Raw genomic sequence first — 26,912 nt, 5'->3', positions numbered from 1 at the left:
CGTCGAGGCGACGACATCGCGTATCTTCTTCTGTACGTCGACGATATCGTGTTCACGGCGTCATCACCGACCCTTCTGCAACACATCATCGATCATCTCCGCAACGTGTTCGCGATGAAGGATCTTGGCCCCATGCACTTCTTCCTCGGCATCCAAGTTCACCGCTAGACGGCCGGGTTCTTCCTCTTGCAAGAACAGTACGACGACGACATCCTTGATGGCATGGGCATGAGCAACTACAAACCTGCGGCCATGCCGGTGGACACGAAGGCGAAGCTTCCAAGCGATGCCGGGACACCTGTAGCCGACCCAACTTTCTACCACAGCATTGTTGGCGCACTCCAGCACCTGACCCTGACGCGGCCCGACCTCACCTACACCGTCCAGCAAGCCTGCCTACATATGCATGATCCCAAAGACGTGCACTGGACGTTCGTCAAGCGGATCTTGCACTATGTGCGCGGCACTGCGTGCAAGGGTCTGCAACTTCGCCATTCCTCTACGCCAGCACTCACGGGCTACTCCGACACCGACTAGGCCGGCTACCCTGTCACACCCAGTTTTAAGGACAAAACCGAATGCATAACTATATGTATGCCAGGATCAAATTTCATACATATAGTGACATTATAAGTGAATAATCAACAACAGTATCACGTAAAAGAAGGAAAAAAACAACAAATAAAAGACTATCAGAGTTATACAGCTTATCCTGGAAACAAAGGCTTCATACTTCACAGGCAATCGACTGGGGGTTGCGTACGCCTAGAACTCAGCAACATCTTCAGGAGACTTCATAACAACTTTCGCTTCTGAGCAGCAGTAAGCAAGGGTGAGTACACTTATGGTTGGTACTCAGCAAGGCCACAAGAAATAACCAGAAAATGATTTAAATCCATCTTTAAGTTAAATTAATCATGTGAGAGTCCATGCCGCTCTTGACCATGAGCACGGCTGATATATCAGTTTTACACTCTGCAGAGGTTGTACACTTTACCCACAATTCGCGTAAAAGTTCCGAAGTACTTTGAACCCAACCACGCAATGTGCTAGCTAGGCACAATACCACACTTCTGAGGTGTGATTGCATGGAACGCTACGAGGCCTTTACAAAGATTCCCTAACCTATGACAATCCGCTAAGGTTTCAAGCCAAAGCGGTCATAACACTGTCCTAATGAGGTGGTACCTTGCCAAAGGACCATTAAACAATACCAATTGCCCCAAGAGGACCGAGCTATACCCCGTCGATGCATCCCCTCTTGCCCTTTCGGTAAGATTGTCACAAGCTAGAGTCTCTAATTAATCAGCCAAGACCAGATCCATATAGTTTTGTGGTTATATTGTTTTCTTGGGTGGTTCTCCATGTTCCAATTAAATCATAATACTCTTGTAAATAAGCATAGATAGAAAGATGGTTAGGGCCACTTGCCTTTCTCCAACGAAATCTTGGAAATCTTACTGCTCTTCAGCTCTGGCTCACTTGGAAATCTTGATTCTTCAATCTTCGAACAACGATCTTTCTAGTCGAAGCAATCATCGGGCAACATACAAAGCAAATAAGTACAACTAAGAACAATACACCAAAACAAAAGAAAAACTTTAAAAGAGCATACTAAAGGATAAGGCTCGCTGCTACGGTTACGAGAGTAAGAAACGCGGAAAACAGAACTAAAACGACAATTTTATAGATTAAACGGTGCTTCAAGGATCTAATCGCGATTAACTAAAGGGTTGAAGACTAGCGGGAAAGATTTGCAAGACACAGCAAACTATGCTCATAGAGGATAACAAGGACATAAAGCTATCACACACATTGCAAGGATCACATGAGCGTGAGAATCGATGAAAACAGAGTTAAAACGAAGAACTTATGGCTAAAACAAGGTTCTAGGGGCTTATTTGTGAGAGTTTTAAACTTCCAGGGGCTAGCATCAAAGAAACCAAGGGCTAAAACCTAATTAAACCCTAAACGCAGGGGCTAACAAGCAAAAACAAGGTCCAGGGATGGCAGGTGCTATTTCTGGGAAAGACAGGGCCGAAAACAGAAAAGAAAGGACCTTTTTGCAATTATTTTTGAACTGCAGTGTAGTGCGGGTTGATTTTGCTAAAACCTAGGGCTCTTTTGCAAAAGTGTAGAGGCGGCTTAGATCTGGCTCGGTTCTGGTGGATCGGATCCGTTGGATCTCGATCCAACGGCTGAAACGGGGCGAGACGGCTCGACGCTCGGCTCGGGCTCAGCCGCGGCTCAGCTCTCGGCTCTAGACACAAGCGGCAGCTGGAGGCTCGGTGGATCGGTTCGGGACGGCTAGGGGGCGGGGTGAGCGGCGCGGGGCGCCGGCGGTAGGGGGCGCGCGGCGGTGGGTCGCCGGAGTTCACCGTTTTTGGTGCTCCGGGACTCGGATTTAGGCGCGGCTTGTCCTGGGAGCATGCGGGGGCGAAGGCGAACCCGATCTAGGGTTTCGGGTGGGGCCTAGGCAGGCGGAGCAAGGCGCACGACGACGGCGCGGCAGAGCAAAGCTCCGGCGAGCTAATCCCGGCGAAGGGGAGAGCGAGAGAGAGGGAAAAGAGGTTGGCGAGCCTCACTACCTCGATGCGAATCTCCTAGAAGACTTGACCGGCGAAGAGCAGCGGCGAAGAGACAATTCGGCGGCGGCCAGAGCTCAAGCTTGTTAATGGCGGCAGCACTAGGGTTTCGGGAGGGCGAGACGACTGCGGCTCGGTTGGATGGGTTCAAGGGGTGCGAGTGGCGTCTTTTATAGGCCGGGGCCGAGGCCCTTGGCGTGCGTGCCAAGGCAGGCAGGCGCGGCGCGGGCTCGGGATGCGGGCGGACTCGGGAGAGTCCCAGTCCTGCCCGACGCGGGGAGGGAGACGAGCCTGGCGGTTGGGACCCGCCTGGCAGTGAGAGGGAGAGGGAGAGGGCGCCGGGTTGGGCCAGAAAGGGGGAAACAGGCCAGATGTTGGGTTGGGCTGTAGGAAGAGAAAAAGGAAAAGAAAAGAGGAGGGGGTTTGGGTTGGGCCGAAAACCAAAGGAGAAAAGGAAAGGGTTTTCTATTTTCAAACTAGAGTCAAACAAATTCAGTTTAAATTCAAACTCAAACGAATTCGAATTCAAACTAAACAACAACAATAAAACGATGCAATCCAGCATGAGTGCAACACAAATAGAGCAAACTTATTTAAATTTTGAAAAGCAACCAATATACATTTTCTTTTATACTAAATTCCATGTGAAGAAAATAAATGTTGAGAAAATTTTAAAATTATGAGAAAATTATTGTTTCATTTTTAATTTTAATCACATCCTGAAATTCAAAAATTTCAGGGTGTGACATACCCGCACACACGTCGTTCGACGTCCGGCTTCTGCGTGTTCCTGGGAGACTCGCTGGTGTCCTGGTCGTCCAAATGCCAGCCTGTCGCCTCCAGGTCGAGCGCGGAGGTTGAGTACAGAGGTGTGGCCAATATCGCGGCAGAGTGATGTTGGCTCCGACATCTTCTTGGCGAGCTGCTGCTACCAGTGTCCAAGGCATCAATCGTGTACTGCAACAACATCTCGGCCGTCTACATGTCCCAGAATCTGGTGCACCATGGACGAACCAAGCATGTCAACCTGGACATTCACTTTGTCCGCGAGAAAGTTGCTATTGGGGAAATTCGCGTCGCACACGTCCCGGCTCGTCATCAGCTAGCTGACATCATGATGAAGGGGCTGCCTACTACGTTGTTTGAGCATTTTAGAACAAGTTTGTGCATCGTTGACGACGCACGAACTGGGGGGGGGGTTAAGAGTGGCTGAGGCTTATCCTCTATAGCCGTTGCTGGTTTGTTAGAGGACCAAGTCCTGCACGCCTGCTGATGCGCTGAATGCTCGTCGTGGCCACAATGCCCGCCAATAGCGGCATGCGCTGAGCCAACTCGCTGTACTTAAACACCCTGAGATGATCAATCCAACTTGTGTTGCATCTCTCAAACTCTTTCACCATTAATTGGTTTTTCTGTGAAACAAATTAGACACATATGTCAAATCCGGTGGATGCAGATCAATGCTTGCTGTTTGCCATTCGGTTGGCTCAGCCATGGTGTTATTAAATGAAAAAAGCTTCCTTTCATTTTCCAGAACCTTGCGTGATTCTTCTTCACTTATATGTCACACCCGGTTTTAAGAATAAAACCGAATGCATAGCTATATGTATGCCAGGATCAAGTTTCATACATATAGAGACATTATAAGTGAATAATCAGTAACAGTATCACGAAAAGAGAAAATACAGCAGATAAAAGACTATCAGAGTTTACAGCTTATCCTGGAAACGATGGCTTCAACCTCTCAGGCAATCAACTGGGGGTTGCGTACGCCTAGAACTCAGCATCATCTTCAAAATACTTCACACACCTTCTTCTTCTGAGCAGCAATAAGCAAGGGTGAGTACACTTATGGTTGGTACTCAGCAAGGCCACAAGAAATAACCAGAATGTGATTTATATCCATCTTTAAGTTTATTAATCATGTGAGGGTCCAAGCCGCTCTTGACCGTGAGCACGGCTAACTTGTTAGTTTTAACTCTGCAGAGGTTGTACACTTTCACCACAATTCGCGTAAAAGTTCCGAAGAACTTTGAACCCAACCACGCATATGTGCTGATCAGGCACAATACCACACTTCCGAGGTGTGATTGCATAGGGACGCTACGAGGCCTTTACAAAGATTCCCTAACCCATGACAATCCGCTAAGGTTTCAAGCCAAAGCGGTCATAACACTGTCCTAATGAGGTGGTACCTTGCCAAAGGACCATTAAACAATACCAATTGCCCCAAGAGGACCGAGCTATATCCCGTCGATGCATCCCCTCTTGCCCTTTCGGTAAGATTGTCACAAGCTAGAGTCTCTAATTAATCAGCCAAGACCAGAGCCATATAGTATTGTGGTTATACTGTTTTCTTGGGTGGTTCTCCATGTTCCAATTAAATCATATCATCTTGTGAATAAAGCATAGATAGAAAGATGGTTAGGGTCACTTGCCTTTCTCCAATGAAAAACTACTCTTACTGCTCTTCAGCTTTTGCTCACTTGGAACTCTTGATCTTCAATCTTCAAACAACGATCCTTCTACTCGGAACAAACATACAAAGCAAACAAGAAAATACAGCTAAGAACAATAAACCAAAACAAAAGAAAAGCTTTAAAAGAGCGTACTAACAGATAGATCTCTCTGCTACAGTCACAAGAGAGCAAGAAACACGAAAAACGGAGCTAAAACGGCGATTCTATGGGTTAAACGGTGCTTCAGGGATTTATTCGCGATCAACTATAGAGTTAAGAGCTAGCGGAAAGATTTGCAAGACACAGAAAATTGTGCTCACAGAGGATAACAAGGTCATAAAGCTATCGCACACGTTGCAAGGATCACGTGAGTGCGAGAATCGATGAAAACAGAGTTAAAACGTGAAAGATATGGCTAAAACAGGGTTCTAGGGACTTATTTGTAAAGAAACAGAGCTTCCAGGGGCTAGATCTGAAGAAACCAGGGACCTAAACATAATTATACCTAATCTTCAGGGGTCAGTATGCAAAACTAGGGGTCTCGGACTGCGGGTTCGATTTGAGGAAAAGCCAGGGGCTAAATCAGAAAATAAAGGGCTACCTTGTAAATACTTTTGAATATGTGTGGATCGCGGGTTGATTTCAGAAAATGTAGAGGGCTCTTTTGCAAAACTTCCTCGGTTGACCGGTACTGGCTGGGTTGACCTCGGGTCAGATCTAATCGGGGCCGTTGGATGAGGATCAAACGGCTGGGGTGGATTGGGGCGAAAGGAGCGGCGGCGCACTACGCCGGCAGCGAGCTAACGGCGGCGAGCGGCGGCGCACTACGCCGGACTTCGCCGAAGACGGCCGTCCGGGGCTCGGTTCGGGTCGGGGCTGGGTCGAGGAGCAAGCTCGCGACGCGGCGAACTCGTTAGCAGGGCCTGCGCGGGACGCAGAGGCGACGGAGGGCTAGTGCGACGGCGGCGCGACGAAACGAAACTCTGACGAGCTATTGCGCACGCGGGAAGGCGAGAGCGAAAGGGAAAACGGGCTTGCAGCGTGCCTCACCTCGACGCGAAACTCCAAGAAGACTTGAACTCAACGAGGGCACGACGGAGCGACGGCGCAACACGGAGCTCCGAGCTCCCAGCAATGGCGGCGGCGGAAACTAGGGTTTCGCGAGTAAAGGCGGCGGCTGAGGCTTGGTAGGTTTCCAGGGGGTACAGAGGGGTCCACGGCACTTATATAGGGCGGAGAGGAGGCGCCTTGGCGTGCAGGCCAAGCCGCGGGGCGTACGGCGGCTGGACTCTGCGAGAGTCCGCTCGTCGCGGGGAAGAGGACGGGCCCGACGAGCGGGACCCGCCTGCCGGCGACACAGGAGGGGAAGGCGCGGATGGACCAGCGTGCGTGCGAGACTGGGCCGGGGGAGGGAGGTTGGGCCGCGTGCAGAAAAAGAAAAAGGAGCGGACTGGGCCGGGCGATGGGAGTGGGCCGGTGCGTGGAGGTTTTGGGCTGAGGAAGGGAAACGGGCCGGACCAAGCTGTTGGGCCGAAAACGATGTTTTCTTTTTATTTACTTTTGCAAAAGAACAAGGCAAATTCAATTTGAATTTAAACTCAACGAATTCAAATTCAAACTGAACAACAAACAATAAAACAATGCATTGCAGCATGAATGCAACACTAAAAAAACAACCTTATTTAATTTTGAAAAGCAACCAATATTTTAGTGTTTACATACTAAATTCCCTGTGAAGAAAAATAAATGTTGAGAAAATTTTAGAATTATGAGAAAATTGTTGTTTTATTTTTAATTTTAATCACATCCTGAAATTCAAAAATTTCAGGGTGTGACAGAACTACCCCCCTTAAAAGGAATCTCGTCCCGAGATTCACAAGGCTAGCAAGAGACAAAGGTTTAGGTGGGTAGCATCCAACATTTATTAACTTTCTTCCAGGTCGTTCATTCTTACAACGTATACTTCTTAATTCCTGGTAACTCATATAAAACGCTTCACGGGTATTCAGTCTAATCCCTCCTTTAACTTCCATTCTTTCCACAGCTTCGTTGGCACATCTTTCGAAGAACATCCTTCGTACCTTGATAAAGCGATTTGAATAGAGCTTGATTGTTTCTTTCTGGCTTGGAGTCTTGTATCACCTCTCAAGTCTTCATGTACTTCTATCATTAATTATCATTTTTTTCACACCAACTGGCAAGATGTCCGTCTTCTCCATGCTTGAGGCCATATAACCCAAGATCATGGGACCTGGTCTTCTTATGCTTTGTTGGACAACTTTGGGCATAGTGCCCTCCTTTACCACAACTGTAGCATGACCACTGAGTATTGTCTACATCTCGCTTTGCTGGGCATCTTCTAGTGTGATGACCTAAGTTGCTACGATTGCAACACTGTTGTGAAATATTCCCCTATTCACATGAAATAGCAAGACATCCATCTGGGCTATTTTTCTGCTCCACCATAACTCTTTGCACATCATGATTCTTCTTGATAGAGTTGTCATGCGGAGGTTGAACAGCTTTAGGCTGTGGTTGGTTGAAACTGGATTGAGTACAGCTATATGCCAATGGTTGCGGTAACTCCAACTTTTCTTGGCTTGCTTTACTAATTTGTTTTTTTAGGCTGCTTGCTTCTTTTAGGCTGATATTCTTTGAAAGTGATAGTCCAATCCTCAAGGTTTATAGTCGGATTTCTATCTTCAGCTTGAGTAACTCCTTCTAGGTTTGGAACATGCATAGATAACTTTCTATTGATATCTGAATGATAATGTTGCCTTGCTTCTGCTTTCATTAAGCTATCTTCTTGTAGACACCGACGGCCATAATGCTCATAACATTGGCACTTTTCTGAAGTCTTACTAATCTCATGTTGTCCCTCTATCTGTGGCTTTGGTGCTTCATAGTTTCTCTTACGCTTTTCATTGTTCCATGCTTCAGCTACTTGCCTCTTCACTGGTCCGGTAGGAATCTTTGCTTTGGTCAACTCCATGTTATGAGGTGATGCTATATTAGGCTGCAACCTTCCTTGTAAAACACGAGCTTGCATAGCTAACAGCTTCTCTTTATCAAACGGTGGCAGACCGGTTGGGACTTGATTATCACCGCTAACAGGGTTGTGGCTCCTAGGAAATGAGGCTTGCTCTGTAACATGTTGTTAGATATTGACCCTGGTTGGAACCATTGCTTGTACTCTCTGAGTTTGTGCTGGGATGTTGAGGTCTTCTTTCTCCTTTCTGCTGGGACTCACCATCTAGTTGCGTGGTAAGTATAAGGTCAGTAGAGAGAATGAAAAAGAAAGATCGAATTAACAAGGCAAAATCCATGATATCCTCTTCAACTCTTGGTGGTCGCAACTTAAAGAAATCAAGGTGGAGGGGAGAAAGACATGGGGGTAACAAAAAGGAAAAGAGAGCATTCTTGTTTTCAGCTTCTTTCATTTGTTGATAATTGTAGACGAGTGTTGCCATGAACTCCTTTCTGGACATCCTCTAAAGGATTAGGTAAAAAGATACATAATAACAAGGAGGGGGGAGGTTTAAAAGAAAAACCCCATCTAGGCAACTGATGTCATTGTAGGTAAAAGACCCACAACACACCAACAGTCAATACAAAGATACGAATCAGACAAGGTCATAAAGACAAACATTATCATGCAAACACCGAATTCCACCAGTCAACACAGTCAAATAACGATTCTAAACGTTGTTAATAGAGTTAGAAGGGGTACTCCTAAGCTTGATTATATCTTCCAGCTTCGTCATGGATGACACGTGTCTCCTTCAACTTGTCCAGCGTTGACTTCTCCATCGTGATTGCAGTAGTAGTGATAGCGTCACCATGTGGCTCAAGCTTGATTCTTTGGTAGTGCTTTGAATTTTCCATCCAACATGAGTAGGAAGGTGAGCAGGTGGTATTATTTCCAATTCAACTCGACTCCTTATGATGAACTAGCAGCTCTATTCTTAAGATGACTTGGATCTCAGATGACTTGGACAGGCATTAGTATACATGGCGTGGTTCATCTAAGTATTTTTGAATCAGAAGAGGTACTTTGGAATCAGAAATTAAAGGATGAATCCAGAGCAGTATTTATTTGGAAAGAAAGGAGAGGCACTAAGCACATTGTGAATAAAGTAAAGGAAATATAGATCCAAAAAGGTAAGTAAAAAAAATTCAAGGAGCCCCTTTCACCAGCACATCAAAAATAGGTGAGCTGGATGAAATTGGAAAAATCATACATCAAGATGGAGGTATGATCAAAAGCAAGAATTGATACAGGAAAATAAATAGACAAGGATTGAAGATCTAACATTTGCAAAATAATGACGTGCAAATGAAAAGAGAGTCAGGTGAGGAAGGTGAGTCATCAATGCTGACTGAGGGAAGATAATAGTTAAGGAGAGAGAATATTCAATAGAGGGGGTCAAAGAACAAGTAGGAATAGATTTGATATCAAAAGAAACCTTAGAACACGGCCATTGCTATCTAGACTTACGTCCTACAGTCGATACAGCTCTGATACCACTTCTGTCACACCCGGTTTTAAGAATAAAACCGAATGCATAGCTATATGTATGCCAGGATCAAGTTTCATACATATAGAGACATTATAAGTGAATAATCAGTAACAGTATCACGAAAAGAGAAAATACAGCAGATAAAAGACTATCAGAGTTTACAGCTTATCCTGGAAACGATGGCTTCAACCTCTCAGGCAATCAACTGGGGGTTGCGTACGCCTAGAACTCAGCATCATCTTCAAAATACTTCACACACCTTCTTCTTCTGAGCAGCAATAAGCAAGGGTGAGTACACTTATGGTTGGTACTCAGCAAGGCCACAAGAAATAACCAGAATGTGATTTATATCCATCTTTAAGTTTATTAATCATGTGAGGGTCCAAGCCGCTCTTGACCGTGAGCACGGCTAACTTGTTAGTTTTAACTCTGCAGAGGTTGTACACTTTCACCACAATTCGCGTAAAAGTTCCGAAGAACTTTGAACCCAACCACGCATATGTGCTGATCAGGCACAATACCACACTTCCGAGGTGTGATTGCATAGGGACGCTACGAGGCCTTTACAAAGATTCCCTAACCCATGACAATCCGCTAAGGTTTCAAGCCAAAGCGGTCATAACACTGTCCTAATGAGGTGGTACCTTGCCAAAGGACCATTAAACAATACCAATTGCCCCAAGAGGACCGAGCTATATCCCGTCGATGCATCCCCTCTTGCCCTTTCGGTAAGATTGTCACAAGCTAGAGTCTCTAATTAATCAGCCAAGACCAGAGCCATATAGTATTGTGGTTGTACTGTTTTCTTGGGTGGTTCTCCATGTTCCAATTAAATCATATCATCTTGTGAATAAAGCATAGATAGAAAGATGGTTAGGGTCACTTGTCTTTCTCCAACGAAAAGCTACTCTTACTGCTCTTCAGCCTTTGCTCACTTGGAACTCTTGATCTTCAATCTTCAAACAGCGATCCTTCTACTCGGAACAAACATACAAAGCAAACAAGAAAATATAGCTAAGAACAATACAACAAAACAAAAGAAAAGCTTTAAAAGAGCGTACTAACGGATAGATCTCACTGCTACAGTCACAAGAGAGCAAGAAACACGAAAAACGGAGCTAAAACGGCGATTCTATGGGTTAAACGGTGCTTCAGGGATTTATTCGCGATCAACTATAGAGTTAAGAGCTAGCGGAAAGATTTGCAAGACACAGAAAACTATGCTCACAGAGGATAACAAGGTCATAAAGCTATCGCACACGTTGCAAGGATCACGTGAGCGCGAGAATCGATGAAAATAGAGTTAAAACGTGAAAGATATGGCTAGAACAGGGTTCTAGGGGCTTATTTGTAAAGAAACAGAGCTTCCAGGGGCTAAATCTGAAGAAACTAGGGACCTAAACATAATTATACCTAATCTTCAGGGGTCAGTATGCAAAACTAGGGGTCTCGGACTGCGGGTTCGATTTGAGGAAAAGCCAGGGGCTAAATCAGAAAATAAAGGGCTACCTTGTAAATACTTTTGAATATGTGTGGATCGCGGGTTGATTTCAGAAAACGTAGAGGGCTCTTTTGCAAAACTTCCTCGGTTGACCGGTACTGGCTGGGTTGACCTTGGGTCAGATCTAATCGGGGCCGTTGGATGAGGATCAAACGGCTGGGGTGGATTGGGGCGAAAGGAGCGGCGGCGCACTGCACCGGCAGCGAGCTAACGGCGGCGAGCGGCGGCGCACTGCGCCGGCAGCGAGCTAACGGCGGCGAGCGGCGGCGCGGTCGCCGGACTTCGCCGAAGACGGCCGTCCGGGGCTCGGATCGGCTCGGGGCTGGGTCGAGGAGCAAGCTCGCGACGCGGCGAACTCGTTAGAAGGCCTGCGCGGGACGCAGAGGCGACGAAGGGCTAGTGCGACGGCGGCGCGACGAAACAAAACTCCGACGAGCTATTGCGCGCGCGGGAAGGCGAGAGCGAAAGGGAAAACGGTCTTGCAGCGTGCCTCACCTCGACGCGAAACTCCAAGAAGACTTGAACTCAACGAGGGCACGACGGAGCGACGGCGCAACACGGAGCTCCGAGCTCCCAGCAATGGCGGCGGCGGAAACTAGGGTTTCGCGAGTAAAGGCGGCGGCTGAGGCTTGGTAGGTTTCCAGGGGGGTACAGAGGGGTCCGCGGCACTTATATAGGGCGGAGAGGAGGCGCCTTGGCGTGCGGGCCAAGCCGCGGGGCGTACGGCGGCTGGACTCTGCGAGAGTCCGCTCGTCGTGGGGAAGAGGACGGGCCCGACGAGCGGGACCCGCCTGCCGGCGACACAGGAGGGGAAGGCGCGGATGGACCAGCACGCGCGAGACTGGGCCGGGGGAGGGAGGTTGGGCCGCGTGCAGAAAAAGAAAAAGGAGCGGACTGGGCCGGGCGAGGGGAGTGGGCCGGTGCGTGGAGGTTTTGGGACGAGGAAGGGAAACGGGCCGGACCAAGCTGTTGGGCCGAAAACGATGTTTTCTTTTTATTTACTTTTGCAAAAGAACAAGGCAAATTCAATTTGAATTTAAACTCAACGAATTTAAATTCAAACTGAACAACAAACAATAAAACAATGCATTGCAGCATGAATGCAACACTAAAAAAACAACCTTATTTAATTTTGAAAAGCAACCAATATTTTAGTGTTTACATACTAAATTCCCTGTGAAGAAAAATAAATGTTGAGAAAATTTTAGAATTATGAGAAAATTGTTGTTTTATTTTTAATTTTAATCACATCCTGAAATTCAAAAATTTAAGGGTGTGACATTATAGAACCTTCCAGAAAAAAATCAGTGCAAGTCCGCCCCTGCAACTCATCAAGTATGCCTTTATTTTCTCATAAATTTGGCTTCTTTCCGTCTCCTCCGGGGCCCCATGATACTTGTCTGGATGGTGAGCGGAGGGGGTAGAAATCACGGCTTGCAAAAATAGTCTTAAAAAATAAAAAATCAATAATAATGACATCTCGTTACGAATCTGTAGAAACACCACAGATGTGAAAGACTTGAAAATCTGTAGAAACATCACAGATGTGAAAGACTCGAAAGAAAAAAGTGTTCCTTACATGACAAATGTATGCTGAATCTGAAGGACAAATTAAGTTATTTTTCAAAAATCAAAGGGATTATGGATACAGCCATTGTGTAACGGTACATCCCACCTGACAAGGCACTAGCTAATAATAAAGAGCTAGAGTTCCTGATACATGGGACCAAAACAAACAGCCCAAGATCAGTAGTTGTCTTTTATTGATCACCCAACATAGCGATTGCATGCATATTATCAAGGCTCCTGCTCACTAGTCTCACCAGTACTCTCTTGTAGTTGCAAATCATGTCGATCTGCATAGCACGTATATTACCATTAATGCCAAATTTGATTAATAAATCTGTAATGAGATTTGTAAGAATAAGCAGGTGCTAACACCAAATTTGGTAATGATATGGATTTTTATTGGTAGCGTATCATTAGTAAGCACAGAGAATTGAGAGGTCATTATCCAGATAACTTTGTAAGGTCACTGACGCTAAAAGAGCGGAGACAATATGTATCTCTGTACAATCAACTAAGTTGCTTCACCTCAAAACTAAACAGTGACCTGAGTTTTTCGTGGCCTGGTAACACCCGATTTTTATGGACCAAAACCAATAGACGTCGTGTCCGTGTCTTCGCCAACTTCAGGCAAAAGCTTTTTTTTCGCGACCGTGCCTAGGCACGTTTTTCATTAAGAGGGAGAAGAAAAAAGTACAGAAGAGCCGGAGCCCGGAGGTGGACACCGGCCGTGAGTTCACGCACACTATTACATGATCATAGTTTCGCGACCTAACGCAGCGCTACAAGAGGTGCTACAAACAACTCTAACTGCCTAAAACCAGCTTGTAGCCAAACTACAATCTCGTCAGTGACCCGTGTAACGACCTCGTGGATTGTATGTACACGGCGATCAAAAGTTCTATCATTCCGTTCCTTCCACAGGAGCCAATAGATGAGAACAACGAACGTGTCAAAGCCGCATCTGCAAGGCTTGGGCATTAGCTTCCGCGTCCGCGACCACCAGTCGGAGAGCTCATCAGTTGGTATTTGCGGTTGCATACCTTCCCGCCCAACTTTGCACATGACCTGGAACCATACTTCTCGAGAGAAAGGACAGCCTACCAGGAGGTGATCAATGGTTTCGGAGGATTGGGCACAAAGCGCACATGAGTCGTCATCCTGTAGGCCATGCCATTTACGCCGAGCCGCTGTCCAACATCTGTCATGAAAGACAAGCCAAATGAAGAATTTGCACTTTGACGGCGCCCGAGCTTTGCGAAGCAGCTTCGTCTGAAAGTGATCGGGTGCTCTAGCCTAAGAGGGGGAGGGGGTGAATTAGGCACTAATAAAAACTTAGACCTATGGCTCCAACTAGTTTGCACAAAGCTTAAACTAAAACAAGCTATCTAGATGTGCAACTAGGTTGTTCTAGTGTAAAACCCCTATCCCAAAAAAGTTTAGCAACCTATAGCCTTTCCTATCAAGAAACTATTCTATGAAAGTAAAGGTATACAAAATACTAGAATGAAATGCGGAAGCTTAAAGAGCGGGATAGGAGATAGCAAACTCTTGACGCGGGTGTTTATCCCGTGGTTCGGTTAGCCACAAAGGCACACCTACATCCACGTTGTTGTAGCACTCACTAAGAGTATTGCTACTCGGCCACCAAGTCTCTTCCGTGAACACAATCACGGTCACCTTGGCCCCGGGTTCCACTAAGGAGCTTCTCCACAAAGGATGGGGGTCTCCACGTCCCCCGCACAAAGGTGTCGTCGCCGCTCCACACCAAGTCGGAGGGTCGATGACGCTGCCGGCGAGCTCCACGCTCCAAGGTGCCGGCGCACCAAGCTCTTGTTTTGGTTCACTAATGAACCACAGCACAAAGGCTCTAAGCCTTGCAAACTCACTCACTAAGAGCTAATCCTTTACACAACACTCTCAAAGTGTGCTAAGGGCTAAGGATATGATCTTGATGCTTTTGTATGGCTTGGAGATGTTCTTGGGTGTGTGTGGGATGTCCAGCAACTCCAGCAATCTTCAAATGGCCGGGGTGAGGCGTATATATAGGCCACCAAGTCTTGTAGCCGTTGCTCCAACGGTTAGCTGAAAATCTGCATACCACCGGAAGAACCGATGCCTCTTGGCGAGGTAGCGTCGGTTCATCCGGTCACTCATAACACGAAGTAGCCGTTGGACTCCTGTCGGCTGACGCAGAGACCACCGGTTGAACCGATGCTTTGCACCGATGCCTCACCGGTTCAACCGGTGCTGAAGGAATCTTCTCCTGGACGCTGACGTCATTACACCGGTGGTATGCACCGTCGGTTGAACCGGTGCTGAAGAAACTTCTTCTGGGCACTTGACATCGTCTCTGGTACAAAGGACGGCCATTGCACCGATGCCCTATTTTGGACCGTCGGTTCAACCGGTGCCTATAGGCTGACTTGGCTTCGATTCCCTTCTGCACCAAAGTATCAAGGCGTCGGTTCTTCCGACTACCATCGGATGCTCCGATGCCCTGGCGTCGGTTCTTCCAGTGCTCCTGAATCGAAGAGCTTGCTACGTAGGGGCAGTCCATCAGGCCTTGCTACGTCTATTTTCTCTTTCTCTTTGTTATCACTTGAACCTAAACGCCTGAGAATGATCATCTTAACAATCATATTAGTCCAAGTGTTGTGTTGTCATTCGATCACCAAAATCACTCGAAATGGCATCAATGGTGCCATGTTCGTTACATCGTCCCCTCCACCGGATGCCGGCCGATGAAGAAAGCAGAGTAAGCCGAGGAAGTGGAGAACTCCCTATCCGGTGTCCATCTCCAACATATCCTATCAGGCTGACCCTCTAGAAGTTGGACATGTCGCACTCGATCCTAGGTCTGAAGATATTCGAGAAGGACTTGCACAGTTAGCGCACCTGTAATGTCACTGATCCATTGATCATTCTGCAAAGCTTGGGCCACGGTGCGCTGCTCTTTGATACGAGGACCGACCGCCTCGCAAAGGCACGGCACAAAGGAGAGCAAGGACTGGCCTTGCAGCCAACAGTCAGTCCAGAAAAGGGCCTTGCAGCCGTCCCCAAGCTCGACATAGATGGAGGCCTGGAACATGGCATGAACAAGGGGTTCATCTTTATCAGGGAGTTGCAGCCACGTCCTGCGATCCTCCATTCTTTTCATCCAGAGCCATCTCATGCGCAGGGCATAGCCAAACCGCTGCAGGTCGACAATTCCAAGCCCACCAAGCTCGGGGGGGCCTGCACACACGCGGCCATGCAAGAAGACAGTGACCACCCTTAGCCTTATTAGCGCCTTTCCAAAGAAAACATCTTCAGTAATTGTCAATGCATTTGATCACCCAGGGAGAAAGGTTAACTGCAAGAGCAATATGTGTTGGAATGGCCGACAACGTACTCTTGATCAAGACAGCACGACCTGCCTTATTCAGAAGCCCGGCCTTCCACGTTGGCAGACGCTTGGCAACTTTGTCAATCAATGGCTGCAAATCATTCTTTGCAAGTCTCCTCAATCCGAGTGGTATACCCAAGTAACGAATGGGAAAAGGCTCAATCTTTGCCGGAAAATGAGCGAGCAGGGTGACCGTGGCCTCCAAATCACATTGGATTGGGGATATCAAACACTTGGTCAAGTTGGTCTTGAGTCCTGAGGCTCCAGCGAAAATATCCAAGATAGTTCTCAGTAGCATAAGGTCTCGCTGATCTGGCGAGAGGAAGACCACGACATCATCGGCATACATAAATACTCTCTCCTTAACCTTCGGGTGCAGCGACCGCAGGAGACCCGTGTTGGTGGCTAAAGAGAGAAGAGCGTTTAGAGCCTCCATGATAATGACAAATAGTAGGGGTGACAGGGGATCCCCTTGGCGCAGGCCCCTAGCATGGCAAATCCTTCTGCCCACTGAACCATTTAGAATTACTTTAGTACTTGCCGAGGAGAGCATGAGAGCAATCCAGTCCAACCATCGCCTGGAGAAGCCGAGGTGTTGCAGCAAGTTCAGGAGGAAGCGCCAATTCACCGTGTCAAATGCTTTAGCAATGTCCACTTTGATGAGTGCACTTGGCACTTTTGCCCGATGTAGCAACCTGGCGGTTAATTGAACAGCCCTGTAGTTCTCATGGATCAGCCTGGATTGGATGAAAGCACTCTGATTGTATCGGACAAGGCTCTGCATGTATGGAACTAAGCGACGCGCAAGCACTTTGGCAAAAAGCTTTGCAAAACTGTGTATTAGGCTGATGGGCCTGTAATCACCAATGACAGATGGGTCTTGCTTCTTACGCAGAAGAACCATGTAGGACTGATTTATCAGGTAGAAGCTACGTCCATCTAGCGACCAGAGTGCTTGAAATGCACAGAAAATGTCATTCTTAATTATCGGCCAAGCTGTTTTATAAAATAAACATGTGAATCCATCCAGGCCCGGCGCTTTATCCACAGGCATGTCAGCAATAGCTTTCCAAATCTCCTCTTCACAGAAACAATGGTCTAATTGTGCCTCTTGCAAAGGCTGCTTTTTCCACAGGCATGTCAGCAATAGCTTTCCAAATCTCCTCTTCACAGAAACAATGGTCTAATTGTGCCTCTTGCAAAGGCTGCATGGCAAGCTGATCGAGGTTGATGTGAAACGATTGGTCACCTCTGGAGCCAAGAATGGCGTCAAAATGATTGAAGACCACATCTTCCATTTCAACCTCATTGACCAGGATCGCCTCCGGTGTGCACAGCTTGTTGATGTGGTTTTTCCGGCTCCTATGGCATGCTTGGAGATGGAAAAATCTTGTGTTTGCATCACAAGGTTCTTTGTAAGGAGGTAATGCGGGCGTGTTGACAAACCAAGGTTCTTTGTAAGGAGGCAAGTCCAAGAGAACACAATTTAGCTTTCCGCCGTAGGGCCAGTTCATGTGGCGCAAGATCCCTGTGATCCTGCGCGGAATCAAAATAGAAAACAATTTCCTTGGCGATAGCAAGCTGAAGGCGAATCGACCCGACCCTCTTGGCACTCTAGCTTTTGAGAGCCTTTGCTGTGTTTCTCAGTTTGAAATCAAGGCACCTGAAATGCATCAATTGCCCCATTCGACCAAGGTAAGGGTGCATTCCAAGCATCCTCCACCACCTGCAGATAACCATCACATTTGGTCCAATAGTTTTCAAACCGGAAGCGCTTGAGGTGAGGCAACGAGCAATCAGTTTTGAGTAACAAGGGTGCGTGATCTGAACACTCGGTGGCAAGGGCAGAGAGGGCGTGGTCAGGGAAGTCAGTGATCCAATCTTTCGAAACAAAGACGCGGTCGAGTCGTTCAAGCGTCGGCCTGTCACGTTCATTAGACCAAGTGAAGAAGCGACCGATAAGGTGCAACACCTGGAGCTCCATGTCGTCAAGGAAATGGCGAAAGGCGCTCATCATGCGACGGTTTAAGCGACAATTATTTTTGTCCTGGGCGCAGTAAATGAGATTGAAATCCCCACATAAGAGCCACATGCCCGGACAGGATGCGCGCACCTCTATAAGCTCGTCCAGAAAGAGAAGTTTCTCTTGGTCGGTCTGCGGCCCATAAACACAAGTGCACCACCAGGTTTCATTGCTTTGGAGCAGCCTGACCTTCACCGTTAGAGTATACGACCGGATGGATGGATTGGCGACCGACCAGGCATCACGCCTCCAGGCAAGAAGGATGCCCCCGCACGTATTGGACGCCGGTTTGTAAACGAAATCAAAATTAGCACCACAAGTCTCCAGAACCACACGATCAGAACAGTCTTGTAGCTTAGTTTCTTGCAAGGACAAAAGGGAAATGTTTTCTTGAGCAACCAGCTCGCGCACCACATTGCGCCGAGCTCGGGAGTTCAGCCCCCGTACATTCCACACTAGAAAGTTTTCACCTAACATAGGGAACGAACTGTGCGACCAAAGCAAAACTGACCACCGGCTTAGGACACCAGCATTGGTGTCGCCACCTCAGCTGCCAGGGCGCCCATACCCGCAGGCAGAAGAGCATCAAGGGCTTCACAGTGAGTGGGTGTTAGAGTGGAGGAGAACGTAGCCGTAAACTGCTGGAACGAGGATGCATCCGGAGGGTGATAGTCCGAGGTCAGTCCCAGCTTCCTCATCATTACATTTTGTGCTTGACCATGGGTTTGGTGGCTCGGTGGCACAACTTTCTTTCAAGCCTTTCACTGCGCCGGATGGTGAAATCTTGTTGCTGCGGCCTGGAGGTCCGGCGTGGCGGAGAGGCATGTAGCACTTGTGGAGAGGCGGCCCGGCAAACAGCATTTGTAAAAATAGCGACCGTCTCGTCTGCAGGGGCTTTAGCAGCATTGAAAAGATGGAGTGGGAGAGTTTGACGCGTACCACGCACGACCGTCACATTGCGCACCTCGGCGGGCGTGCTTTGGAGCACCAGAGGTGATCCCGGGACCTCAAAATGTACAGGTTCCATGTCGGCAGCAGCAGGAGCAGCAATCGGCTCGCACAAGACGGCGTCCGGAGGCAACGGCGTCAGTTCAAACTCGGCCAGCATGGGGTCAGCATGAGGGGCGGGACTGGAGCGGACCAGCCGGTCGGTCACAGCCTTCCCGGGCTCATCAGGAGCCACAGAGTGAAGACGACCTGCACATTCAGCCTCGGCGATCATGGGATCAAAGACGCGACAGGTGCCATCCCGCAGGAGAACAGAGTGATCCGGAATTGCCATTTCCAAGAGCATAGGATCAGGATAACGAATAGCAAGTACATCATCATCACGTTGCACATAAGATTGGGCGATCGCACCATCAAAAGTAGGGCGATTCAAGTGACCTGAGCAGCCACCATGCGAATGATTTGGGCACCCGAAAGATCCAAAGCGAATTGGGCAGAGGAGCGACGAAACTGGAACCTTGTCAACCTCATTGCGCGCCACATGAGAGGTGGTCGTGTCAGCGACATGGCCTGAAGCCGGGGCAGAAGCGCCATCGACATTACCAACCCCATCGCCATAACCAGGGGTCCTGAAAACAGTCCGCCGAGGCCAAGAGTCGGAGCGTAGGCGCTGCGAGAAGCCCGGGTGGTCCTCGTCAGAGTCAGAGGTGCTGAGGACATGATCCGGCGGAGTGCCATCGTTATCAGACGACCCAGAGTCATTCCAAACATGGATTTCCAGAATTTCTATTTCAACATTATAGCGAAGAAGCCGTAGATCATGGTGAATGACTTGTTCAGGGCGGAAATTACCCAAGCCCTCGACCTTCTCCGGAATGCGAATGATAGCTTCATTAGGGATGAGATCGGGGTGGCTACACCAGACAGCAGTTTGAAAACGACACAGGTTAGCGCGCGCCGTGGTGGTTGGAGTGAGTTCCGGCTCTGCACAGGCGTCACCAAGAATGGTCTGAGCAGTTGCAGCCGACCAAGCGTGAGCAGGAAAACCTCGAATCTCCAGGAAGACGCGGTGGCGCATAATGTCCCCATCCGCAGATACGAGGCGATTCCAGCGGCGAAACCTGAGCACCATGTCCGCCTGAGGGAGAGGAGGGGCGTCAAGGACCCGACGGAGAGCAGCAGGGTCGCGGAAGATGACCAGGAAATCCTCCGGCCAATGACGATGCAGAGTGAAGTCAGCGCTGGCCACCCCGTAGTTGTCTTGGATGAACCGGCGCACCTGGAAGGGGGCAAACGAGGGCCTCGTGCCGAGAATGAGGAGCAGCAGGGCATTGGCGACGAGGTCATCCTCGGCCTGTTGCAGCTCCGGCGTTCTGGGAACAGTGCAAACCACGCGGACGGGACGACGAGAAGGGTGACCCCGAGGGAACTCCGGAGGGGGTGGACAATCTAGCGGCGAGGATGAGCGACCGGCCAGTGACAGAGAGCGGTCAACCGGCGACGCCGCGCAGATGGAAGGAGGGCCGGAGTAGCCACGACCAGTTGAAGCGAAGCCCGAGGAAGCGGTTTATGCCAAAGCAGCAGAACGACCCATGCCTCGGTGAATGGTAGCGACCGCCGCACCGGCGCCCGGACCTGTCCGCCGGACCGGACGACCGCGACTCCGCAACGGCGCACCCGGGAAGTGGGGCCACATGCAATTCCTTGCGACATGCCCGACCTGCTCACAGCAGAGACAGCGGGATGGGTTACTGCATTGGGAGGCTACATGGTCGAACGCGAGGCAGTTGAAGCAGCGTCCCACCAGATCGGCAGGGACCGGCCGACGATCGCGAGGAAGTCGCAGACGACGAGCGTCCTCCCGAAGATGGCGCCGGCTGACGACACGGCGAAAACCATCTTCATCGACCAGAGGCAGAGGAGGGGAGAGCGACCTGGGTTCCCGTCCCGTGCGTCGCGCATCAGCCTGAGGGGGGGAAGACGACCAGGGACCCTGCCCCGCGCGGCGCGCATCGGCCATGAATCCACCAAAGATGGGCGCGGGGGATGAGGATCTGCGCCTGCTGATGGCCGCAGCACCTTTTTCCCTTGGGAGAGGTGGAAGGAGGAAGCCAGTGAAGCTCCTCGTCGGAGTCCTCCCCCGCATCGGGGCCAGAAGAGATGCTGAAGCAGATCCCTTCCGGAGAGCCTGCAATCGGGCGCGACGGACCAGTGCCAGAGGAGGGGGAGAAGGAGGCCGCTTCGGGTTGAGAGCAGATCTGGAACCAGAACGGGAGGGCGGAGGTGAGCTGCCCATCACGTCGAAGGCAGCGAGGAGGGGGGTGGGGAGATGGCCGCCGGGACCGGGATGGTCACCGGCGCAGGCGCAGGGGGCAACGGGTCGCCGGGGCCGGGGGTAGCCGCCGGCGGGAGCTAGGAGCGGGAGCTAGCTGCTCGTAAGAGAAGTACTTCAGGCGAAAGCTCTGGCCAACTTATGCTTCAGGGGTTCGCTGATGCAAGACAGTGAAAGACGATGGTGGACATGCTGGTGATGGTGGGAACCAGCCAGAAGGAGACGGAGTGTCGGGGTAGCAGTCTCCTTAGAGATCCATGCTGGGCGTCGAGTTCCAGAAAGACCCTACTAGTGCACGTTGGGGAGGAGGCACGTGGGGCGCTGGTGGGATTACAGGGATTATTCAGGGCAAAAATGAGGAAGAAGAACCTTTGCGCACTTTATATGTACTAGGCAAATTTGTCTAATCTCTGTAGTACTTAATGCTGAATAGGCCTAGCTAGCTAGCTAGTGACACAGGATCGGAGATATCATTTTGTATCATATAGGCCTACCTAGCTAGTGACAGGATCCGAGTACTATATATACTTGGAAGTGACATAGAAATAAATTGTGTTTGGAGATTCAAATAAATAATTAAGCACCAAAACCATTACCATGATAGAATTTTTAGTAATCCATGATCTCCTGCGTTGGGCTCGGGAGGCATCCGGACTGCAAGAAGCTGTTGCAGTTTCTGAATTCTGACCATGCAAGTACTACAACGTAGTAGCGTAGCATGGCATTGAGGAAAACCCCAATCCATGACACCACAAGTTTGCATCAGCTTATCTCATCGCTATGTTCGGCGCGGTCTCTTCTGTGGCGGCAGTGACACTACTACACTCCCTTACCTTTCGTCAAGCTCGTGCCGGTCGTCTTCATCTTGCTCACACAGATGTCCCTGTTTAGGAAAATCAAGGGGGAGGCAGAAACTCGACGCCTCAGGACAGGAGATTAGGTTCTTATTTCATTTGTCGGCCTGTGGGACTTTATTTCTCTTTTAGTCTTCCAGGAATGATGGCTGTTTAAACCATCTTCTTGTGCAAAGAAATTGTCAATTTTCTTGTGCCGGTTGTTCTGAAAAAAAGGTCTTGCTCATAGCAGACGTCTCTCGTTTCAGCCAATTAAACCTGCACCATGTGGGTACACCCGATTCTCACTGCTGACTGCACATTGAAAGGACCTGTAGCGCGCTCTAGCCTAAGAGGGGGAGGGAGTAAATTAGGCAAACTAAAAACTTTAACCTTAAGCCTCTAACTATTTGCACAAAATTAAACTAAGCCTGCTATCTAGATGTGCAACTATGGTTATTCTAGTGTCAAACTCTTATCCCAAAAGAGTTTAGCAACCTCTAGCCTTTTCTATCAGGAAACTACTCTATGAAGGTAAATGCACACAAAATTGCTAGTATGAAATGCGGAAACTTAAAGAGAGGGATAGGAGAAAGCAAACTCTTGACGCGGGTGTTTATCCCGTGGTTCGGTTAGCCACAAAGGCACAACTACATCCACGTTGTTGTAGCACTCACTAAGAGTATTGCTACTCAGCCACCAAGTCTCTTCCGTGAACACAATCACGGTCACCTTGGCCCCGGGTTCCACTAAGGAGCTTCTCCACAATGGATGGGGGTCTCCACATCCCCCGCACAATGTTGTCGTCGCCGCTCCACACCAAGTCGGAGGGTCGATGACGTGCCGGCGAGCCTTCAAAGCTCCAAGGTGCTGGCGCACCGAATTCTTCTTTTGGTTCACTAAAGAACCTCAGCACAAAGGCACTTGGCCTTGCAATCTCACTCACTAAGAGTTAATCCTCTACACAACACTCTCGAAGTGTGCTAAGGGCTAAGGATATGAGTGCTAAGCTCTTGGATGGCTTGGAGATGTTTTTGGGTGTGTTTGTGACTTTCTTGAACTCCAGCAATCTTCAAATGGCCGAGGGATGGCATATATAGGCCTCCAAGTCCATAGAGCCGTTAAGAGCCGTTGGCCACTTTTCTACGAGGGCACCGGATAGACCGGTCAGGTAGCACCGGTGTATCCGGTCACACACGGCTCTGACTTAGCCGTTGGCCCTCTGACAGCCGACGTGGCTGTCACCGGTTAGACCGGTGTGATGCACCGGTTCATCCGGTCCTGAATCTTTTCTCCTCAGCCTTCCTAACATTGCACCGGTGCATTGCTCCGATGGGCTCCGGTGTAACCGGTCCTGAAGTCCTCCTCCCTGGCCGGCTTGACATCGTCTCTGGTGCATAGCATGGTGATTGCACCGACGCCTTCAACTTGGCACCACCGGTGCATCCGGTGACACTTGAGTTCCTCCACGTGGCCTGGACTTTGCACGGCCCACTGCACCGGTCATAGGGCACCGGTGCATCTGATGCCGACCGGTTAGACCGGTGTGGCATCACCGGTGTATCCGCTCCCACTGTTGCTTGTAGAACTCGTCCATTTCAATCTTTCTTTGAGTTCTTTCCTCGTGTTTTGCTTTGCTTGGCCTTTTTGCTTCATCCCTGGGATCTATTAATGTTTACTTGACAAACGCATTAGTCCCATTGATTGTGTTGTTATTCAATCACCAAAATCACAAAACAATGGTTTAATGAGGCCATTTTTCTTACACACATCACTTGAACATGCATGGAATGGAGATGGGTAGCTCAGTTCAGGTTGTCCTAGAAGCAAAAAGCTACTTAATTAACCCTCATGTGTGCAACGCAGAGACTGGCCTTTAAGACATACTCTAGTGATAAATAATAGAATGACCATGCTGTAGGGTTTCTCTACATACACAAGAAAGACATTCCATGGTCATCCTTAGCAAGCGCCTTGAGTGCCTGAGTGTCACAATAAACTTCGTCCTTCTTGGCTTGGGAAGCATCGGGAGTATAGTTTGCAGTTTCTCCAACGGATTCAGAGGGATCTCTGGGTGCCTGAGTGCTGCAGTAAACTTTATCTGCTCCGTCTCTTTGTATTTGGACCCACGGTTATCAGGTCGTCTTAGGCCTAGGTTTGACCGTCTGCATGTCTTCTCTGCCCATTGTATCGTCAACCCTATGATTATCTTCACCTATGCTAGCTTGTTCACGGTTACGATACATTGCTGTTCATCTTCGAGACAGCCAGTGAGTGACAAGCATAGTGCGACGAGAATCAAGATTTCTCTGTTCCATTCTGTGTTATTTTTTCATTGAAGAGTGCCCAAAATACCGGACCAGTAACTGCATTGGTTGGTTCGTTTGATACCCAAGAAGGCGTGCACCATGTGACTGCCCCCGCCTGTGCGTCTTGGTTGTCAGTGCAGAACACTCAAAACATAAAACCATATCATCCCCATCCCTCTTATTAAAGTGAAGATATGGTACCTTAATGCTCATGAGGAAGACAGAAATACGTTTGATTCACTACTAGAAAACGCAACATCTCAGCTCATATGATTAGTCAGCAGTGGAGATGAATTACCGCCTAGTCGAAAGTGGGGTCAAGTTTCTTTTACAAAAATGTATGTACTGAGCCACTCCTACAATTGTGATTAGGTCACAGGTCACACAATTTTACCCCCTCCGTCTGACAAAGACTGTTTAGAAAATTTCAGACATACTACTACTAGTGGAAAATGACTATATTACCCCTAATTAACCATGATATTTGTGATTGAAGATTGTACTGTTTATTTTGTTCCCTAGATCCTAATAAATGCAAATGCATTGGAACCAGAGAAGTAACATCTCCTTAAGTATTTGATTGGTTCCATGCCCTTCTCTGTGCAATCATTTCTTGGTATTTAATATTGCTTTTAATTAGATGAACTTTACTACGAACAGTCTTTGTGAGACAAAATTTCTAAACGAACAGTCTTTGTGGGATGGAAGGAGTAGGCACAAGCAAGTGGGGTCCACATGAGTTGAATCCACAATGTCTACCCTACCATCTCATCTTATACTTTATTGCAAATAGCAATTGGAGTTTTCTTTTTGTTTTGAACATTACTGTTTGAAAGTTTAGATGATCATTTGGGTATTTAAGTGACTTTAAAGTAAATGGTTGTCAATTGCAAAGTTGAGATCCTGCCGGGAGTTATAATTTGGTATATAACTTGTCTTCAACTTACTTGATATGAAAATATTTCAAGTTTTTTTATGAAAAGTTACAGAACACATATGTGGGGAAAAATTACTACCAGCAATCTACTATCAAATTCAGATCTTCGATAACAAAAAATCTTCTTTTTTGCAGGTTATTTACTCAACTACGCACTGGCTCCGTACGTGGGCTATCCTTTAGAAGCATACTTTACAGGACAAGCTTGTAGCGGCATCTCGTTTCTTGGAACAGGTGGTCAAGGATTTTTTTTTTACCCGGGCACATGGGTGGCGGTCTAATCTTAGGATTGACCATCATTAGTGTCGAAGGCTCTTTGTCAAACTCTTTTAGGCTGTGTGTCGGTTAGGCAGAGGTCGGAAAAATTTCAAGACGATGTATCACCTTGATGTATTGTGCTTGAAATCAATAAAATTTCCCTTTTCAAAAAAAAACTATTAAATTCAGATCGTGACAACGCTAGCGGCGATACTCCAACCATCATCACTGACGGTTGTTTATAAGAACCAGCAATAATAATGATGCTATAAATTTTAGAACGAACTGGTAGTGAATTGGAGGGCAGTAGTAACTTTTTCTCTGCTGGTGGTTGTGATCTAAATAAATAGAGGACGGGACAAGTATGCAGCAGGGCTTCTCGATCTCTATATATACAAGTAGGATGTTGGCACAAAGTGCATGTACAATAATGCTACTAATGTATGTACAATGCAGGGCTCTAGATTGATCTATTGCCATGCTTAGCAATGGGTTGAGATTTGGGCTCGAGAGGCATCTGGAATATATTTAGGCTGCAGGTGTGAGTGGATAGTTGAGTCCAATTCTAACCCAGTCCAAACGACGTCCGGATCACCTAGGTTTATCTCTCTGGCCTCCCCGCTAGTTTGGTTGCAAGTCCTGAATGTGTAACACTCTAGCACTTAAACATATAGTCAAACTGGCATGCATATATATAACAACGCGCATGCTGATCATCAGGTTGTCATCTGTCATCCGTGGCGACCTCGTGAGAACACGCATCCTTCTCTAGCTAGTAAACACAATGAGCAAGCAATTCATCTGTCCACGCAATTTGAAGTACCCTTTATTTGCATTTTATTAATTATCCATCTCTCATTATTAAAATAACTAAAATGAGCTAGAGCAAAAAATACAAGGAATGGATTAAGCCATGGACATAACTCGTAAGGAAGCAAATTGCAGAGTGGAGTTCAAATTACTTTTAAAAAACTGTGTGTACCGAGCCATTCCTACAATTGCGAATAGAAAATCACAGGTCACCCAATTTTAGGCACAAGCAAGTGTGGTCCACATCAGTTGAATCTACAACTTCTAGCCTACCATCTCATCTAATACTTTATTGCAAATAGCGATGGGAGTTTTCTTTTGATTTTGAACTTTACCGTCTGAAATTTTGATGATTATTTGGGTATTTAAATGGCTTTAAAGTAAAAGGTTGTCAATTGCAAAGCCGAGATCCTGTCGAGAGTTATAATTTCATATATAGCTTG

The 26,912-nt window shown here is 48.0% G+C and overlaps 1 protein-coding gene across 1 annotated transcript; it reads left to right on the top strand.

The window, feature by feature from the left end:
* Nucleotides 1–252: 252 nt before the first annotated feature.
* Nucleotides 253–3,480, top strand: LOC120678084 (uncharacterized mitochondrial protein AtMg00810-like). Its single transcript, XM_039959242.1, has 2 exons — nt 253–456; nt 3,325–3,480. The coding sequence occupies exons 1-2, from the start codon at nt 253–255 to the stop codon at nt 3,478–3,480; spliced, it is 360 nt and encodes a 119-aa protein (XP_039815176.1).
* Nucleotides 3,481–26,912: the final 23,432 nt, after the last annotated feature.

This window comes from Panicum virgatum, chromosome 6N, assembly GCF_016808335.1.
Source record: "Panicum virgatum strain AP13 chromosome 6N, P.virgatum_v5, whole genome shotgun sequence".
Taxonomy (NCBI): domain Eukaryota; kingdom Viridiplantae; phylum Streptophyta; class Magnoliopsida; order Poales; family Poaceae; genus Panicum; species Panicum virgatum.
This window is presented reverse-complemented; position numbering and strand designations above follow the sequence as displayed.

Bases quoted from the DNA above. Each gene is read 5' to 3' on its own strand.
- LOC120678084 (XM_039959242.1), top strand. From the start codon at position 253: ATGCCGGTGGACACGAAGGCGAAGCTTCCAAGCGATGCCGGGACACCT. The intron at 457-3,324 runs GTGCGCGGCACT...CAAAAATTTCAG, and splicing joins TCAAGCGGATCTTGCACTAT to GGTGTGACATACCCGCACAC.